Source organism: Taudactylus pleione, unplaced genomic scaffold, assembly GCF_031769625.1.
Source record: "Taudactylus pleione unplaced genomic scaffold, aTauple2 ptg000198l, whole genome shotgun sequence".
Taxonomy (NCBI): domain Eukaryota; kingdom Metazoa; phylum Chordata; class Amphibia; order Anura; family Myobatrachidae; genus Taudactylus; species Taudactylus pleione.
Genome location: NW_028284600.1, coordinates 20,102,119 through 20,119,296, shown reverse-complemented (window position 1 = coordinate 20,119,296; position 17,178 = coordinate 20,102,119). Strand labels below are relative to the sequence as shown.

The window sequence follows — 17,178 nt, the reverse complement described above, 5'->3', positions numbered from 1 at the left end:
ATACTTTATGTCCTCAAATGTATTCTTCTACTGCGCCTGAATGAGTGTAACTGGGCGACAGTGGGGACGGTATACGTTTAGGAAGCCGGCGGACAGAATGCCGACCGCCGGCTTCCAGACAATTTAATCCCGATTAGGGATGAATGACAGGCGTCTAACTCTAGACGCCTGTCATTTTACCGACGCCGGGAGACCGGCGCCCACCCCCCAGGAGGTTAGGGTTAGGCTAGGGGGAGGGAGGGTTAGGCACCATCGGGGGGGAGTTAAGGTTAGGCACCCCCCCGGGGGACTTAGGTTTAGGCGGCGGGAATGGGGGGGTTAGGTTTAGGCACTTAGAGGGGGGATTAGGGTTAGGCACCCTAAAGGAGGGTTAGGGGGAAAAATAGGTTAGTTTATACTTACCTGGGGAGGATCGGGATTTCCTCCTCTGTCGGCCAGCCGCTGTCGGGATTTGAACTGCCGGCCACGGGTCCAGCGGTAATTCATACCGATTCCATGGGGACACAGCAGCGGATCAGAGCAGCCAGCAGTGGGGTTCTTTTTACGTAAGACACCTCGTGCTGTTTTTGCATTTTATTGCACAGTCTCTGCATACAAAGATTCAACAGCGGCAAAATTAGTATATATCTCTGAATTCTACTCCAGAATCCTTTAGATAATAATGCTGAATTTGGGAGGAGACATCAGAGCGAGTCGTCTCCGGATTGCAATGAAGCAGGCAGGTGACGCTTATGTGAGCGTAGAGGAGTCGCCGGGTTTTACATCTTTTGCAAGGAACTGGCACCTGAACCAATCCCTGCGCAGACTGAGACAAACCTTACACCCAAGTGTAGACTGAGGGTGTAACACATACAGGAATACCAGAATGTATGCCTGATGGAGGACTCCAACATGGACACAGACAGCCTCAGCCAAACTCCCAAGATTGTTGTGCCAGGGAGTGTGAGCGACATCTGCAAATTTAAAATGAAAATTTTACAACAGTCTGCTTCTCAGGCACAGCTTTGGGTGAGCTTCCTTTAGAAAACTTAATTATCTTCAATGATATAGAGAGGGAACAATGTTAGCACTCAAGAGCACACAAACCAATATTGCAGGGGCTATGAGCAAGACAAATTAATCTAGAACTTTAGTAAAGGTCACACTAATAAAAATGTGGTTTATATAATGTGAAATCACCTTAGATAACAATATATCATGGTAATAAAAGTAATACAACATACACTCTCTGGTGTGTAATTCATAAAGTAAAGGTCACAAACATTAATGCTGTGACTTTAACCCATAAATACTACACATACACAACTGTGTATAAAAGATGTAAAGGACACAAACAAACAGTGTGGCTTTAAACAGATACTATAACTAGCAGAACATCTCAAAAGATAGAGAGCACAAAGGAGAGCATACAGATATATAAACATATAAAGCTGACCTAACTAGACATCTGAACGAAGTATAGTATATACTGCAGCTGTCAACAATTATCTGCAGCAGCACTTGAGGCAGCTAAGATGGACACTGTGGTATGAGCTGATCTGTTGGCAGGCATTCCTGAGGAGGATGCCCATCATAGAGTCGGCTGGGCTAACAGCAAATCTCCTCCATCTGGTTCTGAAAATTTGGGGGCTAAACCAGTTCATGAACGGTTTCCTGTTATGGAGCCCCCGTGCACCAGTGGGAGCACTAAGAACTGAGCTGTCACCCCCTCCTCCCACATTGGAAGAACGGACTACCGGCTCAAGGCACAGCGAGCAATGTCTCTGCAGGCCGCTTCAGTCCGATAGAGGACAAGAAATAAAGAAAATGAAGCTGCCTCAGCAGCAGAGAAAAGTAAAGCACCCAGCTCCTATGGGAACTTTGAAAAAACTGACTAAAGTGACAGTTGGTGGAATATATAGGGGGAGGAGCCTGTGCTGTCAGGTGTTTTTTAAACAACTTTTTCTTTATTGAAGCATGAAATTACTAATGAAATACAGAAATACACAATGCATGTAATATTACTGTAGTTTAAACAATGAAAGGTTGGTAATTACGTCATGATGCATTCAATTAGTATCACAACAAGTAAATACACTGGAAAGTACAAAATAACAGAGGGAAAAAAAAACAATTAGAGAAAGAAAAGGTAGACCTGGATCCCCACCCAAAAAAAAGGGGTGGGGGGAAGAAAGAAGAGCCACAGCCAAAATGGAGAAATTCCAGATATAAGGAGTACAACAACAGACATAAAACACATGTGGTATGTAATTAAGCAGTCAAGAGCTGAATTGGGGGGTCTTGAGTACATTTTCAAGTGCCCCGATTCCTCAAACCACCAGCTACTCCAGAGTCTCTGGTGTCCCCCATCGGCAGAAACTAAGAAAGGCAAATAAAAGAATAAAGATTGTGGCTGCTCTATTCCACAAATAAGATCATTATATTAATGGCTCAGAGATCAGAATAAATACTAAAGAGCGCTCTCTTTTTATACCATCAATAGTGAAATAAACCTTATTACACAAATATCGACACAGGTTTTAAGGATAAAATCAGAAAATTATCTATACAGAATAGCAATCCAAACAGATTGTGCAGGATGGTTTTATGATAAACTCTCACTATTTCCCAATCCTATGGCAGAGAATTATATCACGTTGGCTGTTGTTTCCCTGATTGTGAAATTCGAATAGGCACTAAACTAAATTATCCCCAGACAATGCTGTGTACTAGAATAGACATTATCCTGTGAATGTGAGTATTGAATGTTCTCTGAGTAATAAGGCCTTGAAAAAGCCTCCCACAATTAAATGTGCTCTGGTGTTTGCTGATGTGCTCTTTAACTGCATTATATTATTAGCTTATTTAAAAGGCACCAAAAAGTGACCACATGGATGTACAAGAGGTAAACATAACATTGCAAAATAACAAAGCATAAGTACAATACACAAAAGGTAACCAACCAAAACATTACTATAACACTGATTGGGTAGTAAAATTTACAGTACAAGTAACAGTACCAGGGTAACTCGCACTGCTGTTCTATACCCAACAAATGGGCGAGCAAACAGAAGGGAAAACTAGAGAAATGGGCGAAGCACGGGTGACATGGATAGTGCCAGGAGAAAAAAAGAGGAAAGAGTGACTGACAGCTAGCACACTAAGGAGAAGGTATAAGGGTGGACTGATAAGGATACATGATACATGGTGGAGGGGTAGAGGAGAAGAGTGTTGAGTTACAAAAAGAGATGGTAATCTTTAATAAACAGGTGTGTCTTAAGGATGCATGTAAAGCTGGGGAGACTAGTGAAAAGCCTGACATGCCGAATTATTGAGTTCCAGAAGAAGAAGGCACTATGGGCAAAGTCTTGGAGGTGAGCACAATATGAAGTCACCTACAGGGTGAAGTAATGGTGATGTCAGCAACAGAAAGGGAGAAGAGGTAGATGGAAGAACCCAGGAAAGGGGGGAAACAATGAGATCGGTCTTGACCATGGTAAGTTCAGAGAACACCAGGACATTCAAGAATAGATGTTGGAAAGACAGTTAGAGAGGATGGAGGAAGGGAGGCCAGGGAAGGAGAGGTAGAATTGAGTATTGAAGTTTAAGTTATTGATGAGTTTTCCCGAGGAGGACAGAACAAGGACAGACCCTTGAGGTTCTCCGACATCTAAAGGAAGAGAGGCCAAGTGGATAGAGAGGTGGAAGGTCATTGATGAGAGGACAGAGTCAATGAGAGAGAGGGCCTGATTCAGACCCGGCCGCTAGATGTGTACGCTCGCTCCCAGCATATGCAAATTCGGAACACACCCAGCAAGGCAGGCGATCACACGGCAAGGCATAAGCACACCCACTATGTCTTGACGTGTGATCACTTTGTGTATGCAGACGCCCACCAGCCTGTCTTAGACGCCCACTAGCGCACGTCATCTCCAGGAAGTGTATACATCCATCGGTACATCAGGTACCATCGGGAGCATTCGCAGCGCTTGTGGTTGCCTTTACCCTACCGCAAGCACTTCATTGTAACGTGTACTATGACACTGCCTATTAATTATGCACGCTTCTGAAACGGCATTGAAACACTCAGGCATGCCTGCGTTCGCACCTCCACCCCTCCGTTACTACTGGCCTGCCCCTGTTACCACCCACAAACACCCTCTCCTGTCACTCATTCCACTGGGCTGTCTTTGCTGGGCGAGCGTGTGCTTTCCTATCGCTCTGACTAGTTTGCGCAAATGCACTGCGATGAATACGCATATTAGCAAACATCGCCAGCAATGAGCGAATGCCTGCTAGCGACCAGGTCTTAATCAGGCCCAGAGAGTGAAGGGTTTGAAAGAGGAGAGGGTGGTCCACAGTATCAAGTGTAGCAGATAGTCCAGAAGAATAAGAAGAGGAAAATAACCCTTTGAATATTATGATGCCCTCATCACAAAATCCCACTCTTTCTACACACATAAACTGACAGTTTATAAAGTTAGAGCCCGTTAGATGTGACCACGGAGGGATACATTTAGTAAGCTGAAGATATTATCTCACTTTCACAAGAATAACATTGGATCTGACCAGGCTGCCTGATTCTGATAATTATTAAACACAACTTTGCTATCCTTCTACTGTATATTGTTACATGTGAATAGAACCTGCTATAATCAGGGGACTGATGTCTAAATAGTTTATATTCTTCTACCAACCCATTTAGCATACAAATCATAAATGTAGGGAGGTGAATATGGAATTCCTAGAATATAAACATACAAACTAGGAGCAACTACACTAATCTGAATGATATTTCCCCCCATAGAACAGCCACCTATAACAACATGGCAAGGACAGACCAAGCACAAGGAAAAAGGCTGTTGTCTATTGCTAGATACCATAATACACTTAATTTAATACTATTTTTTTTTTCAAAAACAAATTGATAACTTTATTATTTCAATGAAACAGAACCTACTTGGTATACAGTTCAATACTGCCTTTGAGGATTTTAAATATGCTATAATTATGTGATATCTTTACTTTTGATGTATCAGCCAGTGTTTGTTCAATCTGTTTTCTCAGGGGACCCTCATCTCCCTTCTCTTGCAGGTAGCGCAGGAGGTGGACGAGTGCTGCCAGCTGTGAGTTGCTGGTGTTATGTGTAGCTGTAAGCACCAAGTCTTCTGTCCTCATACAGGACAAACAGCTCTGAGGAGACACAAACAGTGATTCAGCCTAAAGATTTCTAGTACCTTTCTTTTTGTTTGCCTATAGATAAAATGTAGACATGAAAGGGTGTAATAAAGATTCTGTGATGAGGACTTGTTTTATTTGCGTGCTGCCCAATGATGGCGCTATTCTACTGATCTCATGTTGTGTGACTTTGGCCAATGTATATATACTGTAGGTAAGTATGTTTTCTCTTTGTGGAAAGGCACTAGTGGCAGGAAATACCAGTGCTCACTGAGCCAAACCTTCACAAGACTTTATGAGAGTGAGACTAAACAACAAGCTACAGATATTCAGTAGCATACATTGTTTAGTGTTAGCATGACATTCCATGCAGCTTTGATAAGAAGTATTGTCCTTCCATTGCATAACAAGCCGCTAAATGTTACGGACAGTGGACCTCATTCAGAGGCGTTCGTCAGATGCAAGCGGTCGCTCTGAATGAGAGCGGCCGCTTGCATCTTGTAGTGCCGCCTCTTGGTCGATCGCTAAGCTGTGGGTTACCACCCACAGCTCTAGCGACCAACCAGGGTGATGGTCGCGATGGTCAAGACCAACGTGACCATCGGGGTTTGCGACGAGACCCTAAGGTTGGGTCTCGGCGCTCGCAAGCCCCAGGGAGCTTCCTGCTCTGATCGAGCAGGAAGCTCCCCACTGACATCACTACTGATGTCAGTGGGGCCGCCCCCAAACGGCAAGCGTTCCTTCGGGAACGCCTCCGTTTGGCCGGCCACGCCTCCTGCCCGCCTCCCAAACGGGGCGAGTTGTCTCTCACCATCGACAGCTCGCCCCCTTTGGGGCGAGACCCCGAGCGCCCGTCGCTAGCCGAGTCTCGCACATGCCCAGTGGGGGAACATCGACCAGGTTGCGAGCGCTTAGTGCTTGCGACCGGGTCTGAATGACCCCCAGTGTCCTAATGGTTGTGGATATAGGTTAAAAAGGTGAAAACTCATTTCAGCAACTGTGACACCACTGGACCTGCCCTGTGTAAAAATCCACCAATCCACACTGTGTTGGTCAATTAGGAAGCATAAAACAGCAGCTTTGAAGTGTGATTGCCTCTTTGGACCTGCAGTGCAATACACAGGTTTACCTTAAATTCTGTGGGGCATACTGTACTTGACATCTAAGCTGCTACCACTATCTTTTCATCGTGGCCATGCGGCTGCCTCTCACTTTTCAAAGCTGTGATGCTTAGCATTGTAAAGAGGGGCTATGATGACACAATCCAACTCAAATCAGGTTATCAAGCCACCCCGATCCACCCCCCACTTCATTTGGGAATTAGGTGGCAGCGAGTAGCTTGAATGAGACTGGCCTACACTGTCCAGAGTGTGGGAGAGCCACCCGAACCAGGAGCATTTGCAGCTGCAGTTTGCACTGGCACAGGAGAGGAGTTGGCCGAAATGAAGGTGCTTCTAAGGAGTAGAGACACTGGTACGCATGGAGAAAACATATTTTCAGTGGCGTTCCTTTTTGTGCAGAGAGGAGCACTCCTGTTGACCCTTAATGCTGAACAGCAGCAGGGAAGCCCCTTTTCCAGTGTTATAATGCAAATGTCATAAAATACTTACATGCAATAATGTCAAATGTAATTTACAATGTCTACTTAAACAAAAACAAAAAAAAAAAGCCAGCCTACCCCCTCCTGCAATACTTAATCAGCCCAATATTAGATGGCTTCAACTAGTGTTCAAAATAGCAGGGAGACCATTGGCCAGTCTAAACAACAAAACTGGGACCCCTAAAGTGGTAAGTTTAAGTCTTTGAAACACAATCACAAGCATTTTCCCAAGCCAACTGCTTGTGAGTGATTGGGGATTTAACGCTTTTTTCCCATTTGGACTATGGCCCTCATTCAGAGCCGTACGCTCTGAGCAGAGCGCACGCTCTGAATGAGGGCCGGCCTCCATTTTCATGGAGCGTCCTCCTGGACGCTCGTATAGCTGTGGGTCACCACCCACAGGCTATACGAGCGTGCATTGTGATGGTCGCGATGGTCGAGACCATCGCGACCATCGAATTTGCGAGCCGGAGCCTGCGGTTGAGGTTTTCAACCGCAAGCTCCGGAGTGATTTTGGCTCTATCAGAGCCAAAATCACTCCCACTGACATCACTAGTGATGTCAGTGGGCCGGCTTCTGACGGGAGGCGTTCCCGTGGGAACGCCCCCGTCAGGGAGGCACGCCCCCCAAAGGGGGCGTGCTGTCAATCAACATTGACAGCACGCCCCCTTTGATCGGACACAACGAGCGAAGGACTTTCCTTCGCTCGTCGCGTCTGGCGCATGCGCACGACGGAGCTCCCTCCGTCGTGCGCATGCTCAGTGCATAACATCGACCCACTTGCGAGCGGACAGCCGCTCGCGAGTGGGTCTGAATCAGGCCCTATGTCAGATAAAGACACAATAAAATAAGATGCAAGTCCAAAAGCGGACGCATCCCACGATTATTAGCAGTCTGCGTATACATCACCTAAAGCAATCTCAGACTATTCTCGCGTCGCACCATTTCCAGGTGGCAAATTGGTGCTTACCATGCGGACGCACAAATCAGATCTGTCATGTGGGAGTGTTTTGGGTGTGTTGCTCAACTTCCGTGATTGATTGGGGCGTGCAGGTTAAGATTGGACACCTTGTTTCATACAGATCGTTTGCTCCCATTGGGATGGGTGTAAGTGCCAATACTAATGATGACGGCTGCGGACAGAAAAATAGTCGCTGGTACGAACATTCTCATGAGGACGGATGGATACTAGCACTAGCATAACGTACTAAATCTAGATGTCGTGGGTTCCACCCCTATGCCCACTTTGCGCTCGACTCAAGTGCAACATTTGTTAATTCAAATTAATGTAATAAATTTTTTTGTGTCTGCCCACCTCCCATTATCATAGCGATTTGCCCAACGTGAGTCTACATGCTGAATGGTATGGGACAGGTAAAGTTTTGTAAAGTATTGCTACAATATGTGCTCAAAGTTTCCTTTCAATGAGGGACTGAGTCATTCCACTGTCTGCACCTGTGCTTCTGCAGGACACTACTATGGTACATATGTATGAATGCTGGTGCGCAGGAATGGGGTGCTGCATCCCAAAGCCACCAATCAGCACTGGAAATGTACAGTAATAGTTAGAATCTGGTCTGGGGGGGGGGGGATGTAGTCAAAATTCAGACAGTCAAAACTGAAAATGTTGACACCAAGATGTCGACTGACAAAATGTAGACATGGTCAACATGTCGACATATATGTAAGGTTGACAGGGTCATAAGGCCAACAGATATAATATCGACAATCGAAATGTCGACGATGAAGAAAATGTCGACAGTTAAAATGTAAACACAGTTAAAAGGTTGACAGTTAAAATATAGGTAAATAAATAGATTGACAACCAAAATGAAGATAGTAAAAATGTCAATAATAAAATGCAGTCGCTACTAAAAGCCGACACAGGGTCTAAGACGCTGCTAAAAGCCTGATCAGATGATTGAACCTGGCAACATTTTGGTGACCTTTCTAATTTGCCTATATTTTAAATGCTGACATTTTGAATGTGTCTAGATTTTAACTGTCAACATTTTGACCCTGTCGCCATTTCAAACTGTCTATATATTGAATGTCTATATATTGTCGACATATAGTCCATGTCAACATTTTGGTTGTCTAAATATCGTACCTGTTTACATTATGGTGTCTATGTTTTGACTGTCTAAAGGTGCATACACATGGGACGATTCGCTCCCCGAACAAAATAATCCTGTGTGTCCCGGCAGGGGTGTGCTAAGTGTTGTTAAGGACACTGAGCACAAACACTGAATGAAATCGAGAACAATTTTGTTCAGTGCCGGTCTCCCTCCCTCATTACCGAACATGTTCAACCTGACAATTTTGTCAGGTTGGACAGGAGGTTCGGGCGATGAACGGAAACTACCAACTACAAACATTGGTAGTTTTCGTTCATCGTTTTGGGGCAGAAACAGGACGATATTTTGAACGACTGAACGATAACTATTTAGTTAACGACCAATCGTTTAAAAAAATCGTCCCGTGTGTACGCACCGTAAGCTATATACCCAACCCTTGTAAGTTCCCAGTAATTTTTTCCAGTAGAACAGATTTCATTCATTCCATTCCACCTGTGTTACACATAATTATATCAATAAAGCCTTTTTGTAGAAAGGATCCTGCAGCTCATAAAAAATCCCATTAACAAATGAAAATAAAACCCCTCATTATAAAGTCATAAACCTGATGAAGAGTTAGGAATATTCCTGCAGTAAACGGGTCAAACTGTCCGAGGCACGAGCACATCTCAAGGCTGGCAGATGACAAGGTATCCATCATGCTGCTGTTTATTGCAACATTAATGGACTGTAGCAAAATCTCAGTGGCCTGGGCAAGGTATATCTGTGCGACTGTCCTTCTGGTCTGAAAAACAAAATGCACATTTTGCAGAATATATGACATTTTAACTGCTTATAAAAATAGTACTATTACTCATCCCATACAAAAGTGCATGCCCACAAAGTGATATTCATTCTTGTAAATTCTCTCATCCACTACTTTGGAAATAGTAAATAAGTTTATTTAACAAGACAAAAACTGTACCACTTTGAGTAAGTATCATATCTGGCAGAGGGTACAGGTCATAAGTTATGTTTAGAACACAGGTAGCTAAATGGAAATGAATGACTGCTATATAGTCAGGTCTGCAGCGTTTTGTAATTCATAGTACTATTTAGCTGGTCAGACAGATGCAAACAGCAGTACCCCAATAATACATTTCTCTAGGCAAATAACTGTAGTGGACAACCCAAGCTGTGCCCTTCACTGATGCAGCTATGACTGCACTATACACATAATTGCCTACTTTTGAAAAAGCATTTTAGAAGGACTGACAGCGCCACCTACAGTACTTTATGAGCGTGGCGGTAAACTGGGCGTGTACTGCTACATCTCAGAGGCGTGTCATAAAACTGACTTACATTTAAATGTAAACGAGCCCCAAAGCGGCAGTTGTTCTTCAGCAAGATCTACTTCTTGATTAATACACACTGATACATCATTGTAGCTTATAACCCATGCAGGGAAATGGCACTGATGATCCCATTTGAATGTATATATATTTTATTTCTTTTTTGCAAAGTACAATACAGACAAATAATGGGGATATGGTGCAATCAGGGAGATTGCCAGGGGTAAATTTACTAAAGTGAGAGATTTTAGAAGTGACTTTTAGAAGAGATGTTGCCCATAGCAACCATCAGATTCTACTTAACATTTAACTAGCACCTAGAATATAATAGTTAGAATCTGATTGGTTGCTATGGGCAACATCTCTTCTAAAAGTCACTTCTAAAAACTCTCACAATTATAAACGTTCGGCACCAAGGGGAGGGTTAGGGTGAAGATTAGGGCTAAAAAAAAAAATCAAAATTGTCGACCATTTTTATGTCGAACTTTTGACCCTGTCGACCTTTTGTACCTGTCAAACTTTTTACGTGTCTAACTTTAGTGTGTCTGACTTTTGTTTGTGTCTAACTTTTTTTTAACCTGTCTAACTATTGACTGTCTAACATCTGGTGTCTATCTAGACATTGTCTAACTAATTACTGTCTATCTCTTATACCACACCCATTCTGCGCTACCACAGACTGACTCAGGGCTGCTAACATCGAATGATCTGCGGCCAATGTTGCGTCTTTGTACGCAGATGCTTTGGAGTTGCAAAGATGCAGGTGGGAGTCTCAATACATTCCTCGGCATCTGCGACATTTGCATATTTTCGCACAGCAGCTGCGTACGGGATCGCATTAGCATAAACTTTGAATCAGGCTCTAAGTGCTTAGGATTCATATTTTGTGTCTCAAATGAATTAATATAAAGTAGTAGATGCAGCATAATGATGCATGGCGTGAGTCATCCGTATACAGTACAGAGCCTCGCTCCGCGCATCCCTATGCGTAATACTGACATGGTTGTAATGTTACTTAAAGCATTTCAACTGTGTCGGCATTATAGCTTTAAACAGGATCCTTTAAGCAACTTTACAACTGTGTCAGTATTATGCCATCGGCACGCTGACTGCATACTTACCTATGCTCCCGGAAGGTGCGGTAGGCTCCTGAATTTAGTGAAGTGGGCAGGATGGGGAGATAGGTGCCATCGCTGCTCCGTATAGAGGGGACGGGGCTAATTGAAGCAAAAACGCACCATTTAGCCCCGCCCTCTCCTTGCGGTCCCACAATTCGCGACAGTTGGCCTAATGACATAGTAGCCCGGCCCTGCCCCCGAAGTGGCCACTTGTGTCTTCTCTCCGGGGAATATCCTCCTCCCAGCATCAGTCAGTGAGATGGAGCCGACCGGGAGAGAAGGTGCGCCTGCCCTGCACAGCGCAACCATGGATCAGGTAAGTCGGGGATTGAGGAGGGCCAAGGGGGGTCCATGGGACGAGAGCGGGGGCGATAGGCTGAGAGGCGGGGGGCCGCGGGCTAGGAGGGGGGGCCTGTAAAATGTTTTGCTATGGGGTCCCCGTAGGTATAGTTACGTCCCTGGATCCCTGCATACACTCAGCTCAGCATAGACCGCAATTCTGCCTACAAGGCCACGGTGCACTCTTAGAACATCCCATTGCCACGCTGTTATCCCCATTCAGATGCAAGCGGAGGTGTAACATAGTTGCACATAACTTCCTAGGCTCATCCACAGAGCTTGCATAGTGCTAAAATTGTAAGCTAGAAAAAAGAAAATAACGCTCTCCATCACACAGCAAAAGACCAGCAATAAGAGTTGAATACTACATGATAATAGAAATCCAGAGATCTTTGTTGCATACGGTATATTTGCAAAGATATGTTTAAGCCATCCGGGCAGCGGCATGGTGTCTCTGTACCGGTAGTCCCTAACGCTACATGATAATAGCACGCTACAGATGTGTCCTTATACATCTAGCATCTTAATGCCATATGGTTCAAGATTCTTGGTGCGACTTAGATGCTTCAACACAGGTAGAGTATCTAAATATTGTATCTTAGTTGCATCATAGCCACATACAGATACAGTCAAAGGGTACCAGAAACATTATGGGCCTGATTCAGAGCCGCTTGTAAGCAGCCGCTCGTTCGCTCCGAGCGATGTTCGCACAACTGCGCATGCGTATGTAACAGAGAATGAGGTCTTGTGTTCAAATGCATTGTGTAGTAGGATACTACAGTGGCCTCCTGGTTTTAAGTGTGATCCGCTCACAGTGTCAGTATCGGAGGTTGCCTGAATGACCAAGCCGCCTCCAACCTACAACACCGGGGATGACACTCGGACACAGTGTCATCCCCGGTGTTGTAGGTCGGAGGCGGCTTGGTCATTCAGGCAACCTCCGATACTGACACTGTGAGCGGATCACACTTAAAACCAGGAGGCCACTGCTCCCCGGCATTTACACCGTACTCTTGTCCCCGAGAAGATCATCCCGGACACCATAACTCAGATTGAACTTATAACAACTTCTTGCTGCCATTATAGTGGGACGCCGCTTTCTGATCAAAAAGACTGACACTAAGCATCCAGATTAATTTTGGGATCGTGCACCCCAGTGCACTTTATCACTCATATTAATATCACCCCATGGCCTGATATTCACTACCCATTCACTCAATCCTGACATGCATATATCCTATGGTCTCTTTAACAGTTAATTTTGATTTCATTCCTAACTAATCTGGTAGGAAATTGTATGTGTGCATGTGCAGGTTTTCTGCTCTATATGGTTTAGCCACTTTGAGAATAAATCAATTTTTATTACATACTATTTGCAGTGTCTATTAAGAAATTGTTACCTATTGATTTATCATATCATCTGTGTTAAACATAGATTAACTTCATACTTGGTTCACAGACACCGTACGGTATTAATATATGCTAGCTGAGCGCAGTATTTCTTTTTCTCTGTTATTACTTAAGGACTCAGTCAGATATCCTATACAGCAGCTCGTTTGCATTCCATGCCCTCTAAAAGTCTTGGTGCGCTAGTATCCATTTGTTTTCTTCATAAGAATTAGGAGTCAGGAACAAGTCTGAGCTGATTGCCTGGGAAGAACAGAACAACACAGCAGGGCAGGCAGCCAGTAAGTGTGGGCTGGTCTGGGCTAGAGAAAAACAGGCGGGCGGTGGACGCCTGCAGATAAAGGAGGGAGATGGAGCTGGGGGAATGAGGCGGAGACATACGGGGACTGGGAAATTAGACCGGAGTGACACAGGCTGAGGAATGGGCCTGGGGAGACACACAGGGGTGGGAAATGATTAAACTGAGAGACAGGGGCTGGGGGATGATTAAACAGAGACAGAGGGGGTGGAGAATGATTAAGCTGAGAGACACAGGGGCTGGGGGACGATTAAATTGAGAGACACGGGTTAAGGGAAGATTAAACTGAGACAGGGGGTGGGGGATGATTAAACTGAGGGACGGGCTGGGGGATAATTACCAATAAAAAGGACTGGCACCAAGGTGGATGACATTATTATATTTTAGCACCGAACAAAATGACAAATACTGTATATCTATCTATCTATCTATCTATCTATCTATCTATCTATCTCCAATAGAATGGACAGGGGCACTCAACACCCAATAAACAAGAAATATTGCAGCAGGAGAAGCTTTATTGTTGAAAGGAAACATTGAATTGCCAAATTTCCAGGTCGACGTTTCGGTTCATGCCGAACCTTTATCAAGGGTGGCTTACAAATATCAACATTTGCAATCTAAGCAACAAGCAACATCTGGTTATTCCAGTAACCTGGTGTGTGTATGCATGTTGTGGCGACGGCTCCCGCTACACGCTACCCGAAAGCAGAGGGTGTTCTATAAATAGTACATACTGTTATTACCTTCAATGCAACCATTTTTTTCACTAATTCATCTAGCTGTTTATTAACTTGCTGTGCGCTGGCATCAGGCCCCTCCATGTCAGTATCTCTGGCGGATCCGGCAGTCTTTCTTTCATCCTAGAAGACGTGTAAAATTGCAATAAACAATTTAAAGCAAAGAGTTGTTTTAAGTCTGCTTTGAAGGATTAGCTTGCAGCTATATATTGTATCAGAGGGAATTGGAAACATACAGATGTATACAGTATTTATCAGCAGGCAACAGCAGTGCAATGCAAGTATTACTGACAGACGATTGTTTGAAGGGTTTTCTAAACTGGTTATTAGTGCATGTAAAATTCAAATCCATTTTATAGAATTGTAATTAATTATAAAATTAAACTTGAAAAAACAATGACAAAAAAGAAGTGAAAATAATGGTCAGATTAGTATTCATAAACATGGGTTAGATCTATACCCCTGAGGAAGTCCAAAATGGATGAAATACAGAGGAACCATTTAGAGGACACCAAGGGGAAGATTTCACAAGGAGTTGGATGACAAACTGATTGCGATCATCGGCTGCTTTGATTTGTATAACATCAATAGATATAATTGCTAAACAAGCCTGATTTATCATCTACTTTTATAGCGATTTTAAATTCACCGGTCATCGCCAACTTTAACAACCCACTCCTTAGTAAATCTACTTCAAGAGCTGGAATGTACAGTAATAGCCATTGTATATGCATCTGCAGCTTTATGGGGTATTTTTCTGTGAGTTTTTCTAACCTCGTCACTGCTCGACTCAAGCAGCCGCCCTGATTTTTGTTTTTGGAGACACTGGGTCTGATGGATCAAGGATCGCAACTGCTACAACGTACGCAGTTTGGCCGATGGTGCATACTTCGCAGTGTGCATGCGCGAGTTAGCATTACCACGGCACTGTGATCACCTACGCAGATACAAAGCCATTGCAGAGTGAGTGACGGGAGGTCAGCGTTTGGGGGCGGTGACGGGGGAGAGGTTGGAGAAACGCAGGCGTGCCTGTCTGTTTGAACGCCACTACTTGGGTATGCATAAATTAGCCACTGCGACGGCATACGCAGCTTGTGTACTCACTGCGTGTGACGAGGTTAGCAATCAGAGTAAGGTCAGACCGGCTGTAATTGTGCATAAGAGGCCGATGTTACTCGATTTTCCCGCTGTATATGCAGGACTGCAAGGTATTACGGATGTGAGATAGCGGTAGTGGGCGTCTCTATGCTGGCTTTGCATCAGCTTTGCGATTGCATTCATTAGCATATTTTTGCAGCAGACCTGTGTGTGCGTAGTCGCAGCTGCGATCGCAATGGCGATCCGTAGTGTATCAGGCCCACTGAGCATAAACTCTACCAATGTAATAGGTTACAACTGATAGTAAATATACCCCTTAGCCTCAAACTAAGGATCGATTTTAATCGAGTTTGATTGATTTAAAATCTGTCAAAATCGACGTTGTGCTTCTGGGGCTAAATCACACATTTACTAATACTTAAAAAACAAATCATAAATTGTCTGCTAGCAAATGTAAATTAACCAAAATCGATTAAAATTGACCTCTAGTAAATATACCCCTAACTCTGCATTCCGGCATGTTTGCTGGAAACACAATAAAAACGTAGGGTCTCTTCTACACATAATCAGCACTAGCGCTAGTGCTGGGAGGTCAAAGGCCCTCATTCAGAGCCGTACGCTCTGAGCAGAGCGCACGCTCTGAATGAGGGCCGTCCTCCATAACTATGGAGCGTCCTCCTGGACGCTCGTATAGCTGTGGGTCACCACCCACAGCCTATACGAGCGTGCAGTTTGATGGCAGCGATGGTCTAGGCCATCGCGACCATCGAAACTGCGAGCCGGAGCCTGCGGTTGAGGTTTTCAACCGCAAGGCCCGGAGTGATTTTGGCTCTATCAGAGCCAAAATCACTCCCACTGACATCACTAGTGATGTCAGTGGGCCGGCTTCTGACGGTAGGCGTTCCCTTAGGAACGCCCCCGTCAGGGAGGCACGCCCCCGGCACGCCCACCAAAGGGGGCGTGCTGTCAGTCAACATCGACAGCACGTCCCCTTTGATCAGACACAATGAGCGAAGGACTTTCCTTCGCTCGTCGCGTCTGGCGCATGCGCACGACGGAGCTCCCTCCGTCGTGCGCATGCTCAGTGCAGAACATCGACCCACTTGCAAGCGGACAGCCGCTCGCGAGTGGGTCTGAATCAGGCCCAAAGACCGTTGTGACCCCCTATTTTTTCCATTACCATCACTAGGATTATCCAGCCAAGGCTAGTGGAAAATTAAGCCTGGGTACAAACTAGAAGATATGTCATCCACATCGGCCAATGTGTACACGCTATGTCGCTGACGATGCGCATGGCCCCCGTTGATATCGGCAACGGGGGCCATGCTGCCGAATGCAGCATGGCCCCCGCTGTTGCTCCGTCGCTACTGGCATTGGCAAGTGTGTAAGCACTTGCCGATGCCAGTACCCCCCGCTGGGACCCGCTGCGGACAACATCGTGCTGGGTACACATCATTAAGTGTGTACCCAGCATTAGAGGGGAGACCCTACCATCGGTACACTATCGATGTTCTGAGCAACGCTGTGGTTGCTCAGAATGTTCATGGGAAGTAAGCCACTAGAGACTGTGAACAAATTCACAGTCACAGACACGCCCCAAAAAAACTGTGACGCGCATGCATTGATTCGCCACCCCCCCTGCTACCTCCAACAACTCTCTCTGACTGTCAATCACTCTGCGTCCAAGTCCTTACTGCGCCGGCTGTTGGTATGAACCTTGGTACAGGCACAGTGTGACCCATACGCATGCACAACACAAAAATAATCGTTCAACACCGCAAACACCAACATTGCCTCCAGCTCTGCATCAGCCAAGAGTACTTGTCTTAGATTTACATTGAACTGTGCTTCTTTGCTCTATGTCACTTTATATCATACTTGCCTACCCTCCCGATTCGTCCAGGAGCCTCCTGAAAATCGGGTGCCGCTCCTGCCCACCCCTCCCCCCCGGGAAGGCAGACAAGCCTCCCGACCCCCCAACAACCCCCTTGCCTCCCCTCCCCCCCGCGGTT

The 17,178-nt window shown here is 45.2% G+C and overlaps 1 protein-coding gene across 2 annotated transcripts in view; it reads right to left on the bottom strand.

Annotated features, from left to right (window-relative positions):
* Positions 1-17,178, bottom strand: part of CFAP46 (cilia and flagella associated protein 46) — a 351,236-nt gene that overhangs the window by 70,105 nt on the left and 263,953 nt on the right. For both annotated transcript variants that reach the window (XM_088476936.1, XM_088476935.1), the window contains 3 exons: positions 14,075-14,191; positions 9,440-9,619; positions 5,005-5,172 (listed from right to left, as the gene is read on the bottom strand). In XM_088476936.1, coding sequence (XP_088333062.1) covers positions 5,005-5,172; positions 9,440-9,619; positions 14,075-14,191 — 465 coding nt within the window. The remainder of the gene's footprint in view (positions 1-5,004; positions 5,173-9,439; positions 9,620-14,074; positions 14,192-17,178) is intronic.